General features: G+C 43.1%; 1 protein-coding gene and 1 long non-coding RNA gene across 3 annotated transcripts in view; one reads left to right on the forward strand and one right to left on the reverse strand.

Moving 5' to 3' along the window:
* On the reverse strand, positions 1 to 21,204 carry LOC148330218 (uncharacterized). The gene is made up of 4 exons (XR_015845017.1): positions 20,551 to 21,204; positions 18,808 to 18,857; positions 8,694 to 8,932; positions 1 to 1,050 (listed from the first exon to the last, which is right to left on the reverse strand). It is a non-coding gene; the product is annotated as an uncharacterized LOC148330218 (long non-coding RNA).
* LOC148330219 (atlastin-2-like) overlaps positions 20,627 to 27,173 on the forward strand; it is an 11,913-nt gene continuing 5,366 nt past the window's right edge. For both annotated transcript variants that reach the window (XR_015845016.1, XM_088304262.1), the window contains exons 1-9: positions 20,627 to 20,780; positions 24,579 to 24,748; positions 24,811 to 25,020; positions 25,640 to 25,774; positions 25,841 to 25,945; positions 26,032 to 26,082; positions 26,157 to 26,213; positions 26,319 to 26,411; positions 27,001 to 27,139. Coding sequence is in view for 1 of the 2 variants with exons in the window: in XM_088304262.1 (XP_088160388.1) it covers positions 20,708 to 20,780; positions 24,579 to 24,748; positions 24,811 to 25,020; positions 25,640 to 25,774; positions 25,841 to 25,945; positions 26,032 to 26,082; positions 26,157 to 26,213; positions 26,319 to 26,411; positions 27,001 to 27,139 (1,033 nt within the window). In the remaining variant the exon portion in view is untranslated. The remainder of the gene's footprint in view (positions 20,781 to 24,578; positions 24,749 to 24,810; positions 25,021 to 25,639; positions 25,775 to 25,840; positions 25,946 to 26,031; positions 26,083 to 26,156; positions 26,214 to 26,318; positions 26,412 to 27,000; positions 27,140 to 27,173) is intronic.

The following is a 27,173-nucleotide window of genomic DNA, read 5'->3' on the forward strand; positions in this document are numbered from 1 at the left end:
TCAACATTGTCATCAATTTACTAATAACATAGACATTCTACGCTACAATATCAAACAAAAAACATCCCATTCAATCTCGGCTACGAACCAAAACAGCAGCACTAAGCCATTTATGTCAACAGTTGAGACAAAGAAATCATTATTTGTAATTATTAATTTTTAAAACTGTTTTTAGAAATTAAATGTTGAGTTAAAGACTTCCTGCTTCAAACTATGTAACTAATCAAAATAATAAAGCACATAAACACATCTCAAAAATGAATTGAAAGTGTGGCAATTTAGAACACTTTACCACACTACAATTGAATAAATGCACCCCCTTTCCGACAGTCTCAGAAAAACAAGCACAAGGATTGAGATTGCTTTCGGTCAATTCTAAAATACATATTGTACCACGGTAGCAGCTGTAATTTTGTGTCGCCACTGAAGCGTGGCATAAAAACAATATCTTAGTTGAAATGAAATTTATAGCCTATTTCCACTTTTCAGCATTACAAAAAAAAAAACTTCTTTCTGCCCAGAATTTACGGAAATGCTGAATTCCCTGCTCTGTATTAAGTATAAATGACACATTTCCCCCTAATGACCACCCACATTTATTTGTCTTCATTGATTGGGGTTAGACCCAGTGGTTTTTTGAGAGGTGTTCAGTTTCTGTTATGAACACGTCACCATCATCCACTAGCGACCTGATCTCAGTAGAAACGTCACCTGGATTTTACCAATTTTTTGGGGGTTAAATTGAGCCACCCACTACAGTTCCAGAATAGAAGGAATGCCTGTCTCTCTTTTGTAGCACTTCAACAATCAGTCAATCAATCAGTCAATCAATCAATCAATCACCACGCGCTACACTCGTGTTATTGATGAAAACTGTCAAATAAAAGCACGTTGAGTGGCTGGCAGCCCAGATGGAGGTCAAGGACAGGCGGTGGTCCGCACCTGTGCAGCTCTCTCTTCTGCTCTTCTGTCTGCTGTCCACCCGAATGATTAATGACCAGCCAGGTCACTGCTGCTCTGTTGACCCCGAACCACCTTTCGCTAGAACACCTAAGGTCATCAAAGAGCCGTCAATATCAAACACTACACTGTTCTGATTGTAGAGATATTATTTATATATATATATATATATATATATATATATATATATATATACATACCAAAAGAATATATTTTTTTTTAATGAAAAATTAAGTACACATTTCTTTGTAACTCGCTGTGTCACACAAACAGAAATGAGTAAAGTAGAAAAAAAAGGACGTTCGAGTGTGCTTTTCCTGCCATGCAGAAACCAGATTTTGTGCCACCACTGCTGCTACTTTTTGAACTATTTGTAATTTCATACACCTTTTCCCAATTGCAGCTTTTCCTTGTTCATGATTTTGCCACCATGAAAAACAATACGGCTACTTGGAGGGAAATCTAATGATGCATGAAAAAAGACGGTTGCCAGTTATTTGGAGACAGCCACATCAACGTGCAATGAATAGAGCTTAATAGTCCCAAAATCGGAATGTTAAAGGACATAAATCTCAGCATCATGATGGTCTCTATCAGTGTGACACGCCGCCAAAAGGCCAACGATGTCACCAGGTTAAGCGCCTCCTTTCTTCTTCTTCTAACACGGGCAGAACGCTGGGCGTCACGGGGGCGAGATGTGAGCACAATGGAAGTGATCTCTCTGATCTTTTGTGCTCGCCGCCATTATTAATGTTCATCTCGCAGAGAAGCCACGGCCTCTGCCTCTCTGTCATTTTAGCCCCGGCTGGACTTCTCCCGTCTCGACACGATTTCACAGGCTGTCTTTAAAAAAGACAGAAAGAAAAATAAAGAAAAATGGCCTCTCAACACATCACGTGACACCTCAGCAGCGTATCTGCTCACAAAAAATGCAGTTGAGGGAGCATTTTTTTTTTCAACGATTCATTTTGGCAGATGATGTCGTGGCATAAAAAAGTCGCAAAAGGTAAAGTCGCCTGTGGTTGAAATCCTGACTGATTGAGATGTTGAGGTCACGGAAAAACAGGCATCACAAAAAAAAAATATTTTAGTGGGGAGCATTTTAGTACTGATTTCATGAACACTTAGCGACCTTTTCTAGTATGGCAGATAATGTTTATATTGAAATCTTACTTCAAATTGTCCATGCAGAAAATAAAGGGATTTATCATCATGACAGTTTCATTTTGGAACTGATAATTTCTGACTAATTTGATATTTCTCCCTTTTTATTTTCTATGCGAAAAGTAGTTATGCAATCTGTACAAATCAGACGTCCAGCATTGTTTAATTGAACTGAGAAACGTGGAAGCATGAAGTAGCGAGAATTTCTTTCCACTGGACGCATCCCCTGTTAAAACTTTTTTTCTGTCTGCTGTCAGAATTCCCACTCAATCCCGCTCACGCTTTGTCCGGAAATACTTTGAAGGTGTGTCACGAGGGCTGTCATTTATCAGGCCTTCTGTGAGCTGCCGTGCCTTGCTGTGCAACGCTTTGAGGGGTCAGGCTGCCTTCACAGTGGTCTCGTAGTAATGATTAACTCTCAGGGATTGTCCGTCACTCTTCTGCTCTTCTGGGGGCGCCGAGTGATGCTCGCAAACGCTCGCTGATAAATGTTAACCACTAACAACCCGTCATTCGCTCCCAGCCGAATAGTTTAGCCGCGCCAAATTCTAATGGCAGGAAGTTACGGATACGGTTACCATTATATGGACCTGTCAGGGGCTCCATTGCGAACACGATCACTCCTATTTTTTCAATTAAAGTAATATTTGAAGACAACAAATATTGCAAAAATGTTCGTCGATTCATGTAAAATTTAACCAATTTCTAGAGTTTAAACAGAGTCGTGATATAAACGGTACATGTATTGACCCACTTTGAGCTGTACGTTGCAAGTGTAATAATGTTGAAACCGCAATTATTTTTGTTCAGAAATTTCAGATCACTCATATGAATTGCAACAAGGTAATAATCATTCAATTGTTTTCAAATGAACTTGGAATTATTTTCACTTCAACAATGGGTTATATTTGGCTAGGAGTTATTATAGCTTAGTCGTATTTATAGCTTAAGCACAAATCTATCGGTATTTGAGGAGAAATTGGGATGAATGTGGTCTGCAAAGTAAAATGTGTTTGAAACCCTTGATTTAGTTAAAACTAAGTGAAGTGCAAAATGAAATGAGAGCCGAAACTAAGAACTGTGAGGCAGACGTGCTTACCGCTAGGCAACTGTGCTGCCCAAGAAAAAAAATTGGGTTTTCAGGAAAAATTAGGCGTTATATCTAATCTGATGGGCCTATGTCTTCAGTTAGAATTTGAAAATATAATTCATTAAATTCTGTCATGTGCCGATATTTCCTCCATTCAAATCGAGTGGCCGTTTTGGCTAAAGAGCTGATATGGTATGAAGGGCACAAGTAGCACATTGTGTGCACAATGCTTTACTTCACTTGCTCTCCTTTGTCCTCAGTGCACTTAAATGTCCGGCGAGATTTAAGACTTGATTTTTCTTGTTTATGTCCATTTTTTTTTAAGTTCAAGTTTATCACCATGCGCAAACAAAGACGAGTGAATGTCAGCATTTAACGCGCTCATTGTATTGATTTTACACCTTTTTGATGGGCCGTCAATAAATCCAGCGGGAACAAGTGCTGTTGTGAGCCTGAAGTTCAGGCCTAGGCCAGCCCGAGTGTCGTATGAGTCCGACTTGTCAATTTCGGCCACTGCATCGAGACGTACGGCGCGTATAACTTTGTGCCACTCATTGAGCGGCCGCGCTTGAACCATATTCAACCTTTCCGTGTCATACCACCCACCGGTCTGTCGCACAAATATGATATAAAGGCGATTTACGCGGCATCACAAAGCGTCGACGGGCGCATAAATTAGTTCCTCTCTGAGGCGCCGCCGGCTTTTATGTAGAGAACGTCCTCATCCGCAACTTCCCAGGAAGGAAGAAGGCTTTTTCCCAGCTTACTTCACACATGCAGGGGGGCTTTTGCAGACATGGGGAACACTGTCTTTTTTTTTTTTTGCACCATGCAATGGTTTCATGTCAAGTTATATTTGAGTTGAGCAGCACAAATATTAAGAAAAAGCAATGATTAAAAATAAAACTCACTTCATTAAGTTGAAACTAAGTGTCCCTGTGCTTGTTCTGTTCAATGAATTTTGAGGTCAGGGGAGATGTGTTTAGTGCATGAGTTATGAGTTCTTCTTAATTTAATGGGAAAAAAAATATATATATATATAAAATATACACACAACATGGTATAGGGCATATCGATACACCCTCAACGTATCAATACTTGGTATCGGCACAAAAAGTATTGCAATACATCGCAAAACGATATTTTTTCACGACCTCGTACAAACACATAAAAAAAATAAATCTATAAATAATAAAGTATTTGAAAATCTGAATTGCCGACATTTGCGTCATGGCACAGGTGTGCTGTCTACCAATATAAGGGCCCTTTTAAGTTCAACCGGAACAGTGGAGTCTTATTATTATTATTTTTTTTTTTTAATCAAATGTGGCCTTTGAGCACAGAAGTTTTCCCACCCTTGGTCTTGTCTTTTCGCACCTCTTTTTCATCCCTGAAGTTGAGCTACAGTGCATTTATTTAAAATAGGAACCCCGACTTCACGCGTCACGTCATTGCAGTTTTCCCAGTCGAAGTCTGAAATGGCAATTTTGTAGAATGCGGCATGAGCACAAGAGTGCGAGCATAAATCAGAAGCCTTCTCCTCCTCTCCCCTTTTTGCTTCCAGACGAGAGAGGCCGAAAAGCGGCTTGTCCGTCAAGCCGGTCGTCATGCTCCTCATGCAACAGTGCAGGAATGTTGTTTTATTTGTCTTGTGCTGAAGAGAAGAGTCCGACTCGGTGTTATGGCGGGACAATGAGAGGCGGGGAGAGCGGCCTTTTTCAGGCCCTTTCTTGTTTCCAAAACAGGCTGGGACATTGTTGTCCTTTCTGCTAATTAAGCTGTTAGAGAGAGGGGCTGGTCTGACAGGGTCCCGCTTGGCAGGGAGGCAAAGAGTCAATGGGCCCCCAAACTGAACGGCAGACATTTATGGGCGTCCCCGGAGACATTGTATCACCCTGCCGAGGAGCTTTTCACACCGTCCGCCTCTGTCTTGCTGACCCGTACAATGAGAAGAATGCCGCTCGCAGAGCCGGGGAGACGCGCACAAAGAGGCCGCCCCGTACCACGAGGACTTCACGCCGTTGGGATGAACTCGGACGCTGCCAAGATTCCAGGGATGGGATTTGATGCTCCCGAGTCCTCGGGCTCCACCTTGTTTGCGTGTCTTTTTGTGGAAGACAAATGTTGCCGGTCACACGAATTGGGTGACACAAGCGTGGCCATACTGATGTAGCCCGATGTACATGTTTGATTTTGCGCAGCAAAAGTCAGCTAGCTTGCTCATTTATATTGTGAAAAGACGACACAGTTTGAATGGAAATTACCATTGATGTCCTAGTAATCACATTTCACGCAACAGCTACTTTGACAATCTCGATGGAGCAACACTTTTTCGGGCAGACAACAATTTTCAGGCATACATTATATTCTCTCTGCTCTGTGAGAACAACAAATACTCTAACGGCAAAATGTGGTACTGTATTACACCGCGGAAGCGACTTCCTCTTCCCATCATTACACTGCATCACTTCCAAGAGACCGCCATCTTGCCTGACTTATTGTGGCACAAGGCCGTTCTACAATGACGGCCAAAGGCAACGCTGACTTCAGTCTGGTCATGACAAATCCTTGATTTAGCGGTCGACACAATGTAGAAGGTATCTTGGAGAAGGTGCAAAAAGCCCCAAGTGTGTGGTATCCGCTACGTACAAGCGTCTCAGCGTGTCTTCTTCGATCGCTTCTTTTGCGCTCATTGCCAAGACATATTTGTCATCTTGCTGCAAACTTTCAGTTTTTTTTCTTTTCCTTTTTCCGCTTGCAGGAATCACCACCTGTGATGTAAAGCATCACCCCGACTCTCACAGCCCAATTATAGAGCAATTTACGTGTTTGTCAGAGGCTTCAAATGGCCGCCGCATACTCGGGGCAGCCATATTGGCAAGGTCAGGCGCAGCATCTGATCGGGCGGCTTTACGACATCGCGGCCCCTCCCTCGCTCGGAAGAGGCAAGAGAGTGACAAAAAAAAAAAGAAGGAGGGAGGGAGGGCGGCAGTAGGAATAATAAAACAAAGATGACAACTTTGTTCTTCCTAACGGTTTGGCTGGGCCGCCGAGGCCGGCTGCTCGGTGGAGCGCGGTAGCATGTGTTTCAGGGATTGTTCTGGAAGGGGGAGTGCGGAAACAGCAGGGAGCAGAAGACAAACAGGCAATTCGTGACTCATTAAATGCGGCGACGGCGGCCAGCGCTGTGGAGGGGTGCGAGGACCCCCGTTCCAACTGGGCGATAAAACTCCACCCACCCTTCTGTACCAGCTGGAGCGGGCATCTGTCAGCCGCACGCCGCGCCGCGCCACGCCACCTATTAGAAGCAACAAGGCCGACCTGGACGGACAGCGGACGCCATTTTTAAACGACGTACACTTACGTAACATGGTCAGTCGGGACCGGCGGGCCCAATGAGGGTCTCAACGGAAGCACAACTTCAAATCAACCTTAGCTGGACATACGATGTGTGAATCAATCCAGTTTCTATCCTGATTTTGAGTCAGACAACTTTTAATTTCAAGTATTACCGAGTTCGCTGAAGTCCTTAAATTCACCCCAAAATATTGGCTTCAAAACCAAAATTGCCGCATTCCAGTTCACCTTCAGGAAAGGGATCTCGAGACATTTCGTTCACCTTGTTAAGACAAACGTGTCCATGTGGTTTTGTGTCGAATGATAAAACAGATGTCAGGGCTAATTTTTTAAGTTAAAAAAAGCCTAACTGCCTCCCTCCCACAGAGACCAAGAGACTGGATGACTGACAAGAAGGTCCTACTTGACACAGAAGCATTCAGGTGGTGAGACCCATGCGCAGTGAACCCTCGTGTCATCCGGTCTGTTTGGAGGCAAGAGATGAGGAAAACAAGCACGCTTGCTGCACATGGAAACACATCAAGGCCTGGGGAATATTAGCGTTCAATGTTACTTTTATTCCATGCCGCGCGCCACCCAAAAAAAAAAAATAGAAATAGCCCGGAGGCCACAGTTTGGACACCACTGATCTAAACCCTCCATCGCTTGGAAAAGCTCCACATCAGCACAAGAAGTTTTGTAACGAGAGAAAAGTTTGCTCTCAGCGGACTTTAACGACGAGCTAGCGGCCTAATTAAAGGGGCAGGAGCAGACCGAGGCATGAAATATGGATAAGCTGCCCACAGCTCCGCATCGTGCGAGACGGTCCACGCGGCCTCTTGCCTGTGAATGTTTAATAAGAACGGTGCGCTAAACACGCGAAAACGAAGACGGAATCCTGCCAACGGGGGCGCAAAACTGCCGGCGAAGGGACACCATTAACGGGACGTTGGGCTAGGGAGTTGGGCGGCGCAACAGACGAGGTGTGGCGGCTCCTCACCGGCGGTTGTAATTCTGACTGGAGGAGACGTTACGGCTCCCCACGCGCGGATCTGCCGAATATGAAAACATCAGCATATGGCCGCCGACAGCACCGAGGCTAAAGAGTCAATTTCCCTCAAGCAACATTGGGACGGGGGTGACATTCGCTTCCGTACGGCCCCCTTGGCCCGGCGGAGAGACAGAACGAGACCGAGGTGCAGAGGAAGCGCAGATGGCGAGATGCGCACAGGAAATGGAAGCCGATCCGGCGCCCCCTTTTTTCTTGTGCCAGCAGGTCACGGCGTGGACGGCGCACACTCGACAAAGAGTTTCATGCGGCGAGCAGGAAGGCGAAATCTGTCCGTCAGCTGCCAAAAGCTTTCCGGCTCGGCTCCGGTCCTGGGAGCACTCTTAGAAAACCCGCTGTTCCACGCCCATGAATTAAAGCGTTTATGGCCTTGCTTAAAATGAGCACTTTCTGGCCCTGCTGCATGTGTGTGTGTGTGCGTGTGTGTTTGGGGGGGGTGCGAGTGGCAGATGGGACGCAATATGGCACACCTACGCCCGCACAGATGTGGCACAGCACATAACACGAGCCGGGAGAGGACGAGGAAACTCGGCAACATCTGGACCTGTGGCAACCTTCACCATTAGCTGACTTTAAAGGCCTGCGTTCACACTTGTTATTTGATTCTTCATTCGGACCAAAGCATTAAAAGGGACATGTAATGGAAAATGAAATTTTTAATGAGGCACCTCTGCCTCACAGTCCTGAGGTTCAGGGTTTGACTCCGGCCTTCCTTTGTGGAGTGGGCAAGTTCCCCCAAAGCGTGTATGGAGTTTGATGGAAGCGTATTGCCATCATGTTATAACGTCATAAATTCACGTGTTTGAAGCGTATGGGAGGAGTAAAATTGTAGTAAAATAAATTAAAAAGGTTTTAAGCATATAATTGTGCGGTAGCATTCCAGTTGACTCAGAAGACGTGGTCATTCCACAGTGTTGTGTTAATGTTGTGGGGTTGGCACGTTTGTTTTCAGCACCAGTTTCACTTCGCATAAATTTTAATCAACTATAATATAGGTTGCACTGATAAAGACCTCTTCCGATCTCCAGTTCAGTCAACAAAACTAGAATCCACCACAAGAAAACTGCTACTCACCTTTTCCATCAGCTTGTCTCATACGGAGTTGCCACATGCAATCCCATCACGTGTCGTCTTCATCCCACCGCCGGCCATTCTAAATGACAGATAAGGACTGTCACCTCCCCCTGGTGAGACCTGTCAATCACTTGCTCCGTGGAGTGGTGGAGCCAAGGCCCGGCCCGACATGGGCCTGTCATGGCCGACTGCACAAGGAAATGTTCCCACCGCTCCCACTCGGGGACAGACTGGGCCTGCTGTGAGAAAATGCAGAGATGGTCGGTCAAGAGACGAGACTCAACCAAAAGCGACACGAGAGTCACGGTACGAACATTAAAGATAACATGAGTATTGTAAATACTGTATTGCAGTGAGGAAGTCAAATCGATACCACCGGAAGGCTTTAAAGTCAGACTCAGAGTGAGACATTTCCAATTTCACTGTTCTCCAAACAGGTAGATTAGAGGAGGCTGCGCCTTTGCAACACTTCTCCCACAACAGTTAAATGACTGTAAAGAAGCGTGGAATGACGCCAATTAAGATGTTTAAAAAACACATTCAACTACGCTGAAGTCATTTTGCGTCTCCCTCCTGCCAAGGCTGACATGGAAAAATGTTCTCGGCTGCAGCAGCAAGTTTCTCTTGATGGTATTAAAAAAAAGCAATCACACACAGGAGCTGCAGCTCAATTAGACAATCACGGCACAATTCCACAGTTGAGCAAACAACGGCTAATTAGACAACTTGCATTTTGGGTTTCTGCATGTTTAAACAGAACACAGAGTACATCAATGGCACAAGGTGGACTTAAATATTAATGGGAGTGTTCAGTGGGTAACTGCCTGCAACCTACTGTATATTTAAAGACAGTCCTCGGCTATAATCTGCCGCAATTAATTGCCGGATGGGATGCCTCTTACATCTGAATGAATAATCCGCTCCCCTCAGGTAAAACAACCAACAAGCGGACGTGGCTGTAGTTACTTTTCAATGACCTCTCATGACATGAGACAGTTTTTGTTTTCACACTGTGCTCAGAGCTAAAAAAGAACAAAAAATAATAATAATACTATTTAATAATAATATAAAATGTCTCCCTTCTCATGAATGTTTTCCCCCCAAATAAACGCCTAGGAGTAAATAAAATAAACCCAGGCACTACGTGAGGAAATATAGTATTTCAATTCTGACTTGTTCACCCCTTTTGCGCACCTAATTTGTAATCTGTACTACATTTGTAGAATATAGATTCAACTTATTTGACAATGGCAGAACTGCTAATACAAAATGTATTCTTAACATTGACGTCTGTAGACTCTTTGGGTGTCCTAAGATGAAAAGTCAGTTAGTGCCCCCACCCCAACCCGATATGACAATTATTTTTCAAGGTATGAAATTTTGGTGTGCGTGTGCGCTAATTGTGGCAGTAAGTGGATACATACAGTTACTTGTTACCTGTTAAAAAAATAGTTAATAATGTAATACAAGTGCCATGATATTAAAGAAATGTAATTTGAATATGTTTAATTACTCTTGGAATACTCCAATACTAAATATGTTTGGAAAAATTGCACATATTTGTACATAACGAAAGCCGAGGACACTGAGGTAGACTAGCATGTCATGTCTAAAGAAATAAAATGCATATGTCGCTTAATATGTCAGAAATCACTCATCCCCAAAATGAATGTGGACATCTCTACTTATGGCCATAAGAACTTTGAAAAATATTGCCACAATAGAAAAAGTATGGCCGACACGTTTTTCAGCTTAAAAAGAGAAAGGCAGTCATTTATTTTGCTTTAAGCTGAAAAAAAAAAAAAATTCTTATTTTTTCTGAATAAGGCGTAATGACCAAAGGGGGCCCAGGTTGCGGACAGAGGACGGAGGAAGGAGAGGCAATATAGGGTAACGCGTCCATCTCCGCAAACAGAGGTGTACTGGATGCCTACAGACTGCCGCCCACATTTTCTTAAAGTTACACACAAAACCGACAATCATATCTGTCTTTTCTCAAGTAAATGGAAATGCGAGCATAATCCAAGACAAGCGTCCACATATTCGAGCTGCAGGGGAGGGAAACTCCCTGACTCGGCGCTGAGGCCTCTTTGAATAATTAGTGATGTGTGTCAATATTGCGGGCCCATAGTAACCATATGGTGGGTGCGGGCAGACAGGCCATTGTTGGGAGCCGTGAAATATTGTGTAGCCCTGCGAGGGCTGGAGCCAGTGGAGGCAGGAAGTGTTGTCGGGACTGACAGGGACATTGTGCGCCTGAATGGGTCGGCCCTCGGTGGCAGGGAGCACCGCGGACCCAGACAGAAAGTCTTGACCCTGGCGAGAAAGGCCTGATTAGGCATGGTGTGACGCGAGGAGGTGGAGGTCGGGGGGGTGTCCTCGCCTTCATCTGCCCCCGCTGCCGCCACTCTCTCAAACCATGCTCACTGGCACACAACAAGGCCCACTTAACCATGCCTATTGACTGCAAACATAAAACCACTCATATATTCATGTCAGCTAGCGATGGGAAAGACTGTGTGAAGCAAGCAGTGGTTAGAAGTAGCCAAGTACAAATGTTTTGTCACTGCACTAAAGTAGACTTTACAGGTATCTGTACATAACTTGTGTATTCATTTTTGTGACTACTAGCGTAGAAGAAGGTAGATATTCCTCCCTTGCGCTTAGAGTCTTGATCAAAGCTAAACACGCTAATTAAAAGAGCTGTGTCGAGCACAGATTGGAAATGATGCTCTAACGGCCGTCACATGGCCGCGGGATAATCAGACGCTGAGCCATCAGTTCAGAGGTAATGGACGCCGGCCAACATTAGCCGGTAACATTAGCAAGCTGCGCCGCGCGGCGAATAACCAACTCGGCAAACATTTAAATCCTACAGAACTCTTAAAACGCTAATTGCTGTATTTGCGGACACTAAAGAAAAGTTAGCCACCATATTTCTGCAAATTGTACCCATTTATTTACTCAACTGCAGATGGGAGGAGGCGCTTAGTCCATTTTTTTTTAATGATAATAAACAATAGTACCGGTATATTACAGTTTATGTCAAGTGAATGTGGAGTTCAAATTAAAAAAAATAAAAATAAAAAGGGCTATTACGCAGAGAAACAACAAATGTGCACTACATTGTGGAGCAATTACATGTCAAAGTCTTCGTTGTACTTTCCATCTACAAAACAAAGCAACATTGTAGAACAATCAAGTGTCAGAGTGTAGGTCTCAAACATGGAGGCGCGCACCGGCAGAATAGAAAAACAGACACAACATTGTCAACATCCTTTATAAAGTCTAGGTGATAGAACATAAACATCGACACAACATTTTGGGGCCATCATGTTTAAGAAGTCTAATCGACAGAATATTAGCATGTAGAAACACACAACCTGGTGGATTAATCACGTCAAAAGTTAATACCGAGCGACAGCCACTATTTGAGCGTGTCAATATCGTTGGCATCCTTTTGAACCGTGTGGCATCAATTTTGACTCAACTAAAACACGGTTTCCCTGCCCTACCAATGGCGACTTTTCTTGCACTAAACACTTGCACTGTTACCGTTTAACTTGCTTTGGGTCCTCTCCCGCCGTCATCCTCCCCCTGCCAATTACCTCCCCGTCAGTCTGTCACACTTTGTAGCACCATAAAGGCGTGCTCAATTGATGCCCGTCCCGCCTTTATCCCCTTGATAAAGCACAACAATTAAGGCTCATGTCTCTTTGCTCAGGCCCCTTTGATGGCGCACGAAAAAGGGAAGCCAAAAGCGACGCTGGAGACGCTCACATTAGAAACCAATATGAGCACGCATACAGTACGCAGAGACAATCATGCAGAAATATTATACAATATCCACAATTAGTATTTTTGCGCATATAAATTATATTGTCACATTTTGTTGCAGAAGTGTTAGCTAAAATGAATGGCTGTTTAGCATTTCTTTGATGCCAAATAAATGGGCAAGATCATTTAAAAAAGAGAAAAATAAACAATGTAAAACGGGAAATGTACCATTGAAATTAAACTAATAATGAAATCATTATTTCAAAAAATGCTTACAAACAATAAAAGTGAATTGAATTTTTTAAAAGGAATTTAAAAAAAAACTGATTAAATATTAATATTTGTGTGTGCTTTAGAAAAATGTGATTTACAAACAATTTTCGCATAGTTGAATATAAACTATTACTGTATCAAAATTAACTTCAACATCATTTTGGGAGGATAAAATAAACACAGTTGGGGTCAATTCAATTCCATGGGACGTTTATAATAAACAATTGCACGCTAAATGCTCTTAATTATGTTTAGTTTGCAGTAATTTACCTCCAAATTTTTGTTGTCACAACTTGTATAGAGTCTGATGCCTTTCATTGGACAGCGACAATATGTTTCAGCGTGATTAATACAACTCTAAATGGCATTTAGTGAAATACACAAACTACAGACAAGCTACAAACTTGTCCAGTCAAAGGACTTTCTCGAAAGGTGTTGTCAGCTCTTCTTGAGGTTGACTGATTTTTTATCTTTGACCTCAACTTGCAAACAAACACGCCCCTTCGTTTTCGCCACTCATTCACAAGCCACCCACCCTAAATTGATGAACGGCCATCGCCACGGCAACGGCACTAAAAATGGGACTCGCTGGCCAAAGCAAAAACAGAAGGTTGCAGCCTTGTGGAGAGCTGCCGGTATACGGACAACAACGAAAGCGACCATATGAGGAGTGAAAGTACAGAAAACAATGGCTGGGCTTAAGTAGGAGGGAGACAATGTTGCGTGTTTGGGAAGGAACAGCAAAGTAAAAAGTGAAATGCTGTGGCGGAATTAAAAAGTGTGGCTAATTACAGTGCAAGAGACAAAAACAAGATTTAAAAATCCCAGCAGGATGCCGATGATAAAATGCAACACTTTCGCTTCGTCAGTTACTTCGGCTGTATGCCGTGAAACCAGGGAGAAAAAAAGACAAAGAAAAACATTTAGGAAACACCTGCAAAATCTAACGAGGTCCAATACAGAAACAAAATGATAAAAATCATATTTCCTCATTTTAACGCAGATCAATATCTATATTGTTTTCCATTTCATTTTATATTGACATGGTAGGGGCTAAAAAGTGTAACTTATACTTTTTTATATATATCATGCATATCTTAAAAAAAAAAATCAATTTTCATGAAGAAAAGAACAAAAAAAAAGTGATACTAGAAGCGGCACTATATATGAATCAAATAGTGAGTAGTGGTGTTTTTCATATTTATATTAAATAACTCATTGTTAAAGTATTATAGAGTATTTTATATTTGAATATGAGTCAATGTGAACAAAAATGTATAGTTTAACACAAAAAGACTTGGAGAAAAAAGGTCAAGAATTGAGGCTTAAATGAGGTTTATACCTAAAATATGGACGCAGACAACTTTTGCGAGCAATCACTTGGTTCTCAATCAAGGAGGGACACAACATTGTGGAATGACAATGCCAAACTTTGAGTCTACAGGACATAAACAAGTCTAAAAACATGGACACGCACAATATGGACCAACTACATTCCTGAGTCAAAGTCGAAGCGGGTAGTCGACAAAACAGTTTTCCACAATGTGGACGTACACAACATTTTGGAGCGATTACCGTCTTCAGAATAGACGCAGACACAACATTGTGGAGTGATTGATTAGATGACAGACATACAACAAATAAACATTCACAACATTGTGGTGCAATCACATGCCAGAGTCTAAATCTGAAAGATATATCCACACAACATTGTGGCGTGATTACGAAACACAATCCAAGCTTAAGGTAAGTCAAAGTCTAGTCTACAGAAAATAAACCTGGACAACACTGTGGAGAGCTCACATCAGTATATAAGACAAGTCTAGTGAACACTAAGACACAACATTGTGGAGGTCCCAAAGGTCAGAGTCTATTGCAACTCTAGTATGTCATCTTTAATACTTTACAGGGAACTAATTTTGAGAAATAATTCAAGTCCTTGGGTAGGTGCTATTGTTTCCTTTAGCTATGCTTAATCATCTAGTGGAGTGTTGTGCAGTTGTTAGGTTTTCATCCTGTGCCAGCATCTCTGCATGCAGTCCAGTTACCTGGGAGTGCGCGCCTTGCCACTCAGCTATGTCGCAGCGGACAAAACGTGCTGACAGCAGAAGTGTGGAGAGAGTGATGAGACCCCAGTCGAGCCCCGCCGTGCCTTTCTGGCAGCCCGGGAGCCCTCAGAGGCACGGGATCCTGCCGGGAGCTCAGAGCCTGGCTTACTAAAAGACAAAAAGACGAGCGCGGCCTGGACTACCGGTATTGTTTTAGGATAATTACAAGAGTTTGCCCTGCGATGATCGACTGGCAACCAATTCAGGGTGCCTCTCACGCAGCAGTATAGACCAGTCTGAACTGGGATAGGTCAAAGAGTCTAGAAATGGATGTATAGAGCAGTATGACAAACTTCAAGTGGAGCAAATGGGAAGCCGGACGCAAAGTTAAGGACAACAGGCAAAGCATTCAGATTTTTTATTGCTACTACTAAATAAATAGAGCTATTTATTAATTTTTTTTTTAGGAGGGAATCCTTAATGGTTTGCGCAACATGCTTTGAGTGTATCACTTCTGTCATCGATTGTAAGTTGAGCGGTATCAAGTCCTTTTTTGAAAGGTAGCAGAGGCATCCTGTTTTTTTTGTTTGTTTGTTTTTTTACAAAGCATAGTGCTTTAATGTTTGTTGCCTTTCACATTTGATTTCTAAAACAATTAGCCAGGATGCTTAAAATAACAAAATAAACACTCTAATGAGTATGTAATATGTTATAATAGTCCATTTTTATTAACACATAAAAGCATTAACTCATATTTTCAAGTTAGTGTTGTCAGTTTGATTGTCAGTTATTGTTATAATTTTATAACTAACCAATTTAAATGAAAAAATAAAAATATCAAATTTAAATAGAAAACATGTCATTTTACTATTTCATTTCATAATTCGCAATATAGTAACCACTCATTCAAGGACATGCACCAATAAAAATGAAATAAATAAAGAAGAAATAAATACCACAATGAACCAATTTTAGGGGGAAAAAAGCTTAAATTAACATAAAGGTTAATTTAACTGGAATGTTCAGTTACGTGGTCCGCCACCATACTTTGCCTATCCGAGTAGCCGAGAAAAAGTATTTATAAGATTCATCCGCTATGCTTGACTGAGTTCAAATTTTACTCCCAAATAAATGGCATTGATGTTTCGTCCATGAAATGACAGATTCAAAAATGGGATTTTTTTTTTCTGCATTAATGTTGCCAGAGAGCAGCACTCTACTTTTAAAATACATTATTAGAACTTCTAGTGAATGCCAAAAAGTTTATTTTGTGCTGCTTACACTAAAAAGCGAAATAAATAAAATCACTTTAGAGGTACACTAAATAATGCCAAGGGAGCAAATAGGCTCAGCTTGCAACCACAGTTGTGATGCTGCTCAGTTCCTTCTTATTTTGCCTGCAAATAAATATCTCTTCAGTCCTTATCTGTGCTGCCATCATGTGGTAACACTGAAAAAATACTTGCGAAGCGCTGATTTGAATTCATTTAAGTTTGGGGCCACTAGAAGGAGCCCTTCAACCACTAGGTCACGAGAACGAAAATTAAAGTGAAGCTGTGGATGTTTTGTTTGTTTTTGTTTTTTTTAAGACAAAATTGGCTAATTTTCTATTTTGGGAAACAATGCCTACAAAAATATTGCTCTGAGGAATGCCTTCAGTTTCTTCACCATACTTCTGCTATGTAAAACCACAAAAAGCAAAAGGGAAAGCATACAACTTAAGTGAATCCCCTGACAGTTCTATTACATAGTTTGCTGCATTGTTTGTAAAACATAAGAAAAAAAAGGAAAATAGGTTTAAAGCAGATGAAAATATGGGCGCACGCAACATTGTAGAGCAAGCAATGACATGTCAGAGTGTGCGTCTATTTTAAAGTAAACACAGACAACTCTAACACTGCGGATCGATCACACATCAGAGTCTAATTCCAAGTCAAACTGGATGGAAATAAGGATGAACTCGACTCGTGGTGTGGAACAGGATGCTGACGTGTTTGTCTTGAAATGAAAACTGGCACATGGATTTCTAAATGTCAATTGTAATCCCGGGATGGATACAGATATGCGGGGGGGATGTCCCGGTCACCAGGTCCGACCGATCGCACTGTCGCGGCCAAGTCTCAAAAGGAGTGGCGTGAGCGTGAGGTTATTTCAGGACGTGTGGCTTTCAACCACTTTATTTGTGTTTGTCCACCACTTGTCCTTGTCTTGCTCCTATTTGCTGCATCAATACACCATGTTTATATGTGTAAGTGTGTGCGTGTGATACGTCTGTCAAGTGAAAGAGGAGTTGGAGAAGCGGGGCCAAGGCCGAACTAACTGTAGCGTAGGTCCCTCCCCGACGTCAGCAGGAATATAAAGGTGGCCCAAACACAACATTGTGGAGCAGCAGAGGGATAGTCTAAGGCACATGTGTCAAACTCAAGGCCCGGGGGCCAGATCTGGCCCGCAACCTCATTTTATGTGGCCCGCAAAGGGCAAATCATCTGCATCAACTTCCTGTTTCTAGCATATTTTCTTCACTTTTAACAACACTGAGATATGAGATATTGCCATTTATTTGTTACCAATCCTGCCCTTTTAAAATAAATTGAAAAATTGTTGAACAATTACTTACTAGCTTCTGATTTCAAAACTGGCTTTCCAATCAATTTATATGGGTTCACAGTCATACCGGCCCTCTGAGGGAAACCACAACTACGATGTGGCCCATCCACAAAAATGAGTTTGACACCCCTGGTCTAAGGCAAGTCTAAGTCTCGTTTTCTGAACATAAACTTAGACAACACCAATGTTGAGGACCAATCAGATGTCAGAGTTAAAGTCCAAAACATGAACATACACAATATTGTAGAGTGAGCACGTGACACATCGTGGAGCAATCATATTTCAGAACCCCATGGAACCTCACATTCATCCATTTCCTCCCTGTAGCGGAGGTTGGCCCTTTGCAGCCAAGGGGAACTTGTCAAAGGATTAAAAGTCCTCCAAGACGTGCTCTCAGCAGATTGTCTTTCCAGCATGTCAGTAAACAGCTGGCCAAACACTCCAAGTCACTTTATCAATTGAGGTGAAGAGCAACGTTTATGGCTTGCTTTGCTTTAGCGTTTAGCCTCACGGAAAGCAGGTTAAATGCCATAAAATCTAAACGTGTGTTCAAACAGGAGATACCGCAGGTCTTATCTTTACAGTGGGCCTGTCTGTTTGTGAAAGCTGAGGGTGAGTAAAGAGATTCATTTGCATCGAAGTGTCGCCACCATAAAAGCTTTAACTGTACAAACAATGTGAGAAAGATCATTTTTAACGTTGCCAGCTTGCATACAAATATTAGAAGGCAAGCGCTTTATGACACTGGAAAAAAAAACAACAAAATATAATAAAAACAGGAAAAACTTCTTTAAGACACCAGATATGTGACGCCAAATGGCATCTTTGTTGGCTTTGTTTAAATTGATAAAGGCATGTTATATGAATAACAAATTATATTTCTCATATGCCCCTGAGCAGCTGACACTTTCCAACCTTGCAACACATTACAATTCTGGCTTCATGGTTATCACCACATTTCCTTAATGACATAAAAAAAATGAAGTTTTTACAGGTAAAAAGACATTTTCCCTTCACCTGACGAAGCAGACATATACTGTCGGTGAAAGCTCATGTCAAATTAACCAGTTAGTCTCAAAGGTGCCACCTGTGTCTTAATTATTTTCCCTTAAGTAGTTGTCACTCAATATGCTCGCCAGTACTGTGTCGACACAAGACAGTCGAGCTGAAGAGTTTTTCAATTTCCTCCATGATTTGTATCACACACAATTAGGCTTGAGAGGAAATGACTAACAACTGGAATGGGCTACTCTCAGCACGTAATTAATTAAAATCAGTCATTTGGGCCAAGTGGAAGAGATTAAGTGTATTCAACGGAACATAAACATACACATTCACAAAAGCAGAAGCAATTAGGTGAGTCAAGATCTACCTAGTTAGCAGCAAATGTGACCTTCTAAATGGTTTACCTGTTCGATGAGGAAGTTGCCAAGGTGGTCATCCCGTCAGAAAGATTACCCTGCAATAGAAACATTAACATTTGTAACCATTACTGGCATTCAAGTGTGAACAATAATAAAATATAACCGCAAAATGACAGTGGATGGGCTCATCATTCCATTTATTCTCGACAGCCTAGAGCAGAGGTATTCAATTAAAGGTCACAGATGTCCACGACTAAAATGTTTTCCACTTAAAAGGTCCGAACCAAAGTCCAACTTCCCTTAATGTCTAGCCTATGTTCACATTTTTATAAAGTTTCAATATTTAGTCATTTACAACAGAGCGCACTTATATACTAAATATTTAGCAATGTTCCCAATAAAAACAGTAAAATATCTCCTGCAGAAATATATCAAGTGCTAAGCATTGAGTTAACACCTTTTACCTTTTTTTCTTAAATCAAAGAGTTATCATCCTAAAAAAAACGGAAAGCCAAGGAAAACAGGTCAACATGTTCAGTACTCAATCAATAGAAATGGCTGTCCTCATGAAAAACTAATTCAAAATGAGCCTTGACACCACCTTTTCTTTTGAATATTTTTTTAACTTCTCTTATCTCTCTAATCTCGTTGCACACTTGAGTAAAATGACAATAAAGGGATTTCTAATTCTAATTCTTAATGAGAAAAATGAGTTTGTGACTGCCCTGCCAGTGATTTAAATCTGGGTTGGAACGGAGTCAGGGCCATTGGGATTTGGTAGATTATTTCACACATCTGGGCTTTGTGTTTTCCTTTATAATGTTTGTGCAACCGCATTTAAGCACTCCTTCACAACTTCCTTTATTTATGTTTCCCCAAAAGCCATGATACTTTTAATGAACATTCGTTTGCATGCCGCTGGGCTGGAAACGAAAATGTAAAAATCTGTTATACTGCACTCGAAGTTCGATGTTTTTACGTGCGCTCACCTCAAACTTCAGCGGATAACGTTGCACAAAAGGGCGGTGCTTTGTTTCGTAGTGGCGCTTTGCAATGTTGCGACGGTTTCGGAGCATATGATGCACACTGGTCTTGAATCGGCTGCAGCCAGAACGAAACTAAATTTCTCCGTCCATTAATTTAAAACAACACGCATCGACCTTGCTAACTTTTTAGCAAGGCATACTGTCAGCAGCACTCTCTTCCGATCTGCTGCGCAATTGGCAGTGGATCGTAAACAAAAGATTTGATTGGCTCAAATCAGTGACGCTATTTCCGTATTAACTAGAATTGCAGCGCCAACTTTTGCGAATGCGCCCTGAAAAAAAATCATCATAGATTGGCCATGGGTCCGGTCCGAACCATCTGTCGGTCCGGATCCGGACCGCGGTCCGCCATTTGGTGATTCCTGGCCTCGAGTGTAACCCATCTGACTGGTGGGTGACATTACCACCAAGATCTGTGTAATAATCGAAGGGGCCCCCTGCCAACGTCCATTGACAAGAGTGAAGATATCAAAGACGAAGAATATAGAGAATAACAGTAAGTTAAACACTAGTCTGTGTGGGCCTCTCCCACCTTGGTGATGGAGGGGGTGGAGGTGAGAGGGATATAAAAAAATAATAATTATATATATATATATATATAGAGAGAGAGAGAGAAAGTTATATATATATATATATACACATATATATATATATATATCCACTTCCTGATACATGAGAAACAAGTTAACGCGAGCGTCTCGCAATAAAGCACGACGAAGGTCTCAAAATTGACGTCAGTCACCTTTCGTAGCCTTTAAAATGAACACTCTCGTGGGGGTCGGGAGGGAGAATCTTGCGTGCGAAAAACTTCCGAGTCGTGGTTCAACATTTAAGCATGGAAATGAGCGGCGGACGCGTCTGTGCTGTGACGTCAGCGGGGCTGATAGCTCAGACCCAAGATGGCGGAGGTGAGCGGGTTGAGGAGCAGAGCTCACTTCGAGCCCAGCTGTAAAAGCACACGCGCCGAGCAAGGTAAGCGGCCTCTCTCGTCCACGGATGCGGTCGCCGCGTGTGGGTTGACCGTGACCGTGATCGCGAACGAGTGGTTATAAAAGTGATCGGCGGCTGCCTCGGTTTTGTCTTTTGTCCCTTAGCCCGCTCGCCTGTTAGCCACGTTTGAGCATGTTTTGCTACGACAAAAACATGCCGTTCGGTCGAGCGGACAAAATTCAACCCCCACCGTGATCTATATTCCCTCCGTAGAACCAAACCTGCCCTCAAGTGAAAGTATTGTAATACGACTCGGGAATGTCTCGACAGCCGAGCGTCTCGCGCGGGACACCTGTCCCCCTCCTCCCGGCTCCCGCGTCTCTGCCACTTTCACCTGGACACTAAAGCGGCGACCGGTTCGGTCTTCCGGCTTTATCCTGCACTGTCAGACTCCTTAAACGCAGTTCACCGCTCTCCCCCAGCAGTAGCGAAGGATTCGGTGATGAGAACAACTCATGCATACACACGGTAAACCCCATCGTACCACTATTAACCCGGATATTTTTACACGGCCTATTATTAGTACGCTCGCTGAGCATCTGTGTAACGAGAATGTTTTGCTGCTTGGTGCTCACTGTTGTGGATCAACAATCTGTACTGAACCAAGGTGCATTCTTTTGGAACAGCTCAAGACGCACCACCCAAGCGTGTATCACAAAAAATGATAGCTATGCAGGTATATTTTCTGCATTCTAATGAAAGAGTATTTAATAGTTGTGACTGCCATTGTAAAAAGCTGACCGAGAAGAACAAAGATGCATTCATTGCTTGTAGTCATTTTTGGCCCAATCAAAGTAACAGGGTCTGTGCGTCGTTCAGCGACCTCGAAGCTCACAGGTAACTCGATGAGCGGAAGTACTTCTTGGCAGCTTTTAGTTTTCAGCAAACATAAGCATATTCAGATGTACAAATATTTAAATGTATGCTCTTAAAGTAGAATTAGCTCTGCCGCAAGCCGCGATACCCTTCTCAATCAAAGCAAAAGTGGATGGCACACCTAAAAAGGCAGGTTGAGGAATCACTGGACTACACTGTCTAACAATTGATTTGAATGTTATTTTATTTTTGGCCCAACTGCTTTGTTGGGATAGTTTTAAGTGCTTCCCATAGATTAGGGTTGTTTATTTGCCCATGGCTTTTCTCGTGGTTGCTTTTGACCGAGTGTCAAAATCCAAAGGCCAGGAAGACAGTTCTCATTTTTGTGTGCCCCCCCCCAAAAAAAAAATCACCTTGTCATGTTGTGTGCTTAAATCTGTACTGAAATTGTGAATATTATTGTTAAAATCAGGGGTGGCCAAGTCTGGTTCTCGACAGCCCCTGTCCAGCCTGTTTTATGTCTTCCTCCTCCAACACGCCTGATTCAAATGATCGGGATCGTTATCAGGCTTCTGTAATGCTTGCCGATTGGCTGATTATTTGAGTCAAGTGCGTTTGGCGAGGGAAATGTGTAAAACAGGCTGGATAGGGGTTCTCGAGGACCAGTCTTGGCCACCCCTGATTTAAGTGTAGTGTTTGATGGCTGGATAACCAATTTGAGAAGGGAAAAAAAACATTTATACAGCCTGTAAATCCCCTTATGTGTGTAGATATGTGGACTTTTATGCTCCTATTGTGCACTTTGTCCTTTTGGTCTCTCAACAATTGGACATTTGCCCCGTTCACATCCAGAGAGGCCCTGGGACCAGTTGATGTTTTGCTGGAGAGTTGGTGGTGTGTTCATCCTAAAAAGGCTGAATCACTTTTGTTTTGTTTTGTTTTTTGTTGAGATTGTGTTCACATTCATGTAGCTGGCTTCCTCTGGTCCGAATCATTTGACGAGCTTGTACACTAGATGCCAGTTCCGTTAGTTTTCAAAGCTAAGCGAACTAAAATGGGCCACGGTCAATGACCCACGGGACTTTGCTGTTATCTCCTCTTTGGTCAGTGGTGGGCAACAGGATGTTTAAAAAAAAAAAAAAAAAGGGTTTGTGCAAACCAGCAATGCGAAACACCAAGATACCACACACTCATGACGAGCAGTTGACATTCAGAAACGTGTACTTTCTACTCAAGCTATATGCTTAAACAGGTTTTAGTGCAAAGTAAGATTAAATATGCGGAATGTTGGTATTTAACTATGCACACAGCCACCTCTGTTTCCGAACTACTCATCTGCGAGTATCAATATTCCCGCTCAGAATAGGAAGGAAAAGCCAGTTAAATGAAGCCCTGTTGTGTTCAGTCGTTCTTTTCTTTGTTTTGCCGCATTATTTTTAAAGCCTCTTTTACTGAGATTCTGTCATACCTGAAGATTTGACTTTAATCTGCCTTGGACGCAGAACCCATCGAAGGTGAAATGTTGCCGCAGCTGTGTGCTCGCTTTCAAAGGCTGCAACGATTAATCAAATGACTCAAGTAATTTGACTGCAGGAATAGGTTGATGCAAAATTTGCCTCAAAGTTTTTCAGAGATCATTTTTCTTTACAGTCTGTAGTTGCATGCATTGCAGAGCCTCCGAAGTTTGTTTGCGGAAGATTCTGTGTGCACACGGCACAATGATGCACGTCAGTTGCTGTTGTTCAACTGTTTTTATTTCTTTTTGATTTGTATCATAAATTGAACAGCAACAAGCTAAACGGAGGGAGAAAATCTTTATCAAGTAGCGGACAAGGGAGCTTTTGTGGGACTTTTTTTTTCTTGACTTAGTGGTGGCTTTTAAAGCGATTAGTTCATGTCATATTATAAGTGAAGTAGGTTGCGCTCAGCCTTGTCAGAGATCCGCAGTGTTGCAAGAGCGCTTTATGCAAGTAACTTTTGCCCTGTTTTCTACATGAGAGAGTACAAACGGCAGGGTGAGAGTGTTCTAACCAGAAGGTCATCGGTTTTCTAGTTGGCTTTGGCCCCATCACTTGTTTTTTCGAGTGAGCAACTTGCCATATTCGGAGTCCAGTGAAGAGGAGTCGTCGCAGGGATTAAGAAAGTCACGTTGATGCTCTCTTCTTGCCCGGTATGGTTAAAGAAAGTGAAGCGTGACCGACAAAGTCATCTTCATCCTGACGGGCTGACCTTTTTTAGTGTGCGCGCTTGGAAAACCAGGCCAGTTACAATCTTCTCGGCAAACGATGAGGAGGAAGGAGCCTAATTTTAGTTGGCCCTCCCGAGATGGATGCGCACGAGCTGGCGTAATCAGCGGTTAGCATAGCATAACACGGAGCTCAGGCTACTCTTCAATAATGGACAATTACAAGCGGGGAGATGGACGCATTACGCATAAGACAAGGTCTTTCGGTGAAGGATTTAAATTATTGACAGAGTCGGGATGAGCGCTATTGCCGGCAGCTGCGGTGAGTGGATGGGCCACTCCAAGCTAATTTGTATGAGTGCTGTGTGGAAGCACATTTAAATGGGTCATTTTTTATCGCAATCGTTTTGACTGAGCACTGCTGCAGTCCAGTCCGTTCAGGAAAGGCTGCGGCCCAGTCATTCATTTTCCACTAACTATGCATGTATTTTGCCCATATTTAAAATCCAGTTAGGAAAGGCTTGGTCCTACGTGACCCCCCCCCTTTTAGTAAGACTGATAAAAAATTGTGCCGTCCTGCATCATTTAAGTTGCCAATGCCAGCTGTAGCTGACCTTATGCTTTGTGGTCTTGTCTTGTGAGAGTTTCAGTGCAAGGCTATTTTGGAGTATGACCTCGATCCCTGCAAAACAGTTGAATAAATTAATGAAATCCTCATTCATGCTGTGTGGGCCAAATCGGGTAGCGGTAACCTCACGTATTTTTTGCTTCTGGAAAAGGCTCCAGCGGAGTCCAAGATGTCTCCGTTGTTCGACGCAGTCATCACAGGCCTGCTGTAGCCAGACCGGAGGAGCTGGATGATGACTTGCTTCCGGGGAAGATGAACACCGACGGGGATACGGGAGCCGGCCTCACCCCTTCACCTGATGAAGGCATTCAGGAATTACAGGTTCGGCGTCGACGTGCGCATACTTGACAAGATATGAAGATGTTGATGTCAGGCGTTTACAGGACGAGGAGGACGAGAAGGCCCGGCCCGTGCAGATCCTGCGGGCCAACGAGGACGAGCACAGCTTTGAGCTGGACGCCGCCGCGCTGGAGACGATCCTGCTGCAGGAGCACGTGCGGGACCTCAACGTGGTGGTGGTGTCCGTGGCCGGCGCCTTCCGCAAGGGCAAGTCCTTCCTGCTGGACTTCATGCTGCGCTACATGTACAATCAGGTGAGATGGGTTACTATTTTGACCCACTGCGCTTGTCAAATGACGCCTTGGTGTTTGTTGACATGAAGAACAGAAAGTGACACATTGCAAACATGGCAAGTACGATCACCTTGCTGTTTCACACACACTGGAACGCATGATTTGCAACGCGAAATTCTCACAGCTACAGTGTGCGAACACGAGTTTTTCCGAATTTGTCATGGGAAGGGTTTAACTCATTTGGAAATATGACCTTAAGTGAATTTCTCCAATCAGTTAATCACGAGAAGAATGCATCATTCACATTCCAACAGTTTTCATAACAGGGCAGCACAGTGTCCTAGTGGTTAGCACAGCAACGTCACAGTTATGACGTTTTGGATTCAAATCTCACTTTAATGATGTTCAATTGATGTTATTGTTGATATTCGGTTTAAGCGGCAATGAAGCATTCGTCTCAATCACAAGATCAAGATCAACCGGAATCAGTGCCCACACACGGGTTACCTAATGAATTAGCCTCAGAGCCTTGTTTAAACTCACTTCTTCATGGCTAGTGCGTCTCCTCACGAGCCCGGAAGTTTTCCAGGTCAGAATGTTTTTTCACTTTTCTCCTGGCTTTGCTTCCGTGCGTCAACAGCAAAATAAGCAGTGGATCGGCGGGGACGACGACCCACTGACTGGCTTCACCTGGAGAGGAGGCTGCGAGAGGGAGACCACCGGGATTCAAGTCTGGAGCGAAGTCTTTGTGGTGGACAAGCCGGACGGCAGCAAGGTAGTCCCACATGGGGGAAGGAGGCATCTTTGACGTGAGAAGATGATCACGCTGTCGCTGTTTAAGGTGGCCGTCCTCCTCGTGGACACGCAAGGAGCCTTCGACAGCCAGTCCACCATCAAGGACTGTGCCACCGTATTTGCCCTCAGCACAATGACCAGCTCTGTGCAGGTTTGGTTTGTCCTGAGAAATGAAATGAAAAAACAAGACTCACAAAAAAAAAAACTGTTGGGATCACATGTTGTATTCCTTGTCAGGTGTACAATCTCTCGCAAAACATTCAGGAAGATGATCTGCAGCATCTTCAGGTTGGTGTCGTTTTCTTGTAATCATCCCATCCTGCAGTTTTTTTGGTTTCATTTGCCTTTTTCCGCTCATGCAGCTCTTCACGGAGTACGGTCGCCTCGCCTTGGAAGAGGTCTACTTGAAACCTTTTCAGGTGCTCACCACTAACGCAGTTTGGATAGCCACTCTCATTCGTTTGGCTACAAAGCAATTATTTTCAATTATTATTGTATTAAAACAATGTTTATTTGTTCATTAGTCCCTCATGTTCCTTATTCGCGATTGGAGTTTCCCCTATGAGCACGACTATGGCCTGGAGGGAGGCAACGCTTTCTTGAAGAAGCGACTTCAGGTGAGACTCGCCTGATATGTAAGTTTTAACAAAAAACATACTGATGTTCAACACCTCAACCAGTTTTGAACACACGAGAGAACCCACACATAATGAGGAAACATCTACAAGTGTGTTCTTACTGCTCCAAAATATCACACACAACTTTATCTCCACTCGTCCACTAACCAGCTGACTGACGTAGTACCAAGAGTGACCAGTGAGAGGCAGCACCAAGCAAGATGTGGAAGCCAGGCTAACTAACTGTTAGCACATCTGCTAACTACACTGTGGCTCCTTCTTGTCAGTTTTCAGTTGCTCCATTTGTGTCCGGCAAATTTCCTGATTGGCTGTCTTTCCGTTTGACTTGGTTCGACACAACGCTTTGTTGACCACACAGATACCTTAAATCGCAGAACCGACGACGTAACGTTTTTAATTCCTGGCCCAACCGATTGGGGCTGACTATTCCTCTCTTTACGCACCCGACGTCACACAATCTTATATTTGAGACAAGCAAATATTTTCTGACTTAGATCAATACGGAGGGGTGAAAATATGACCGCAGGAGGTTCCGATGTGACAAGTGTGATGTCGTCCGATCCCACAGGTGAAGCAGAACCAGCACGAGGAGCTGCAGAACGTCCGCAAGCACATCCACTCGTGCTTCTCCATCATCGGCTGCTTCCTGCTGCCTCACCCGGGCCTCAAAGTGTCCACTAATCCTTACTTTGATGGCCGGCTAAGAGGTAAAGTCGGTAAAAAACGCATCACGCTGTGCGT

This window comes from Idiotropiscis lumnitzeri, chromosome 9 (assembly GCF_059441095.1).
Source record: "Idiotropiscis lumnitzeri isolate Australia: NSW breed Sydney's pygmy pipehorse chromosome 9, RoL_Ilum_1.0, whole genome shotgun sequence".
NCBI lineage: Eukaryota > Metazoa > Chordata > Actinopteri > Syngnathiformes > Syngnathidae > Idiotropiscis > Idiotropiscis lumnitzeri.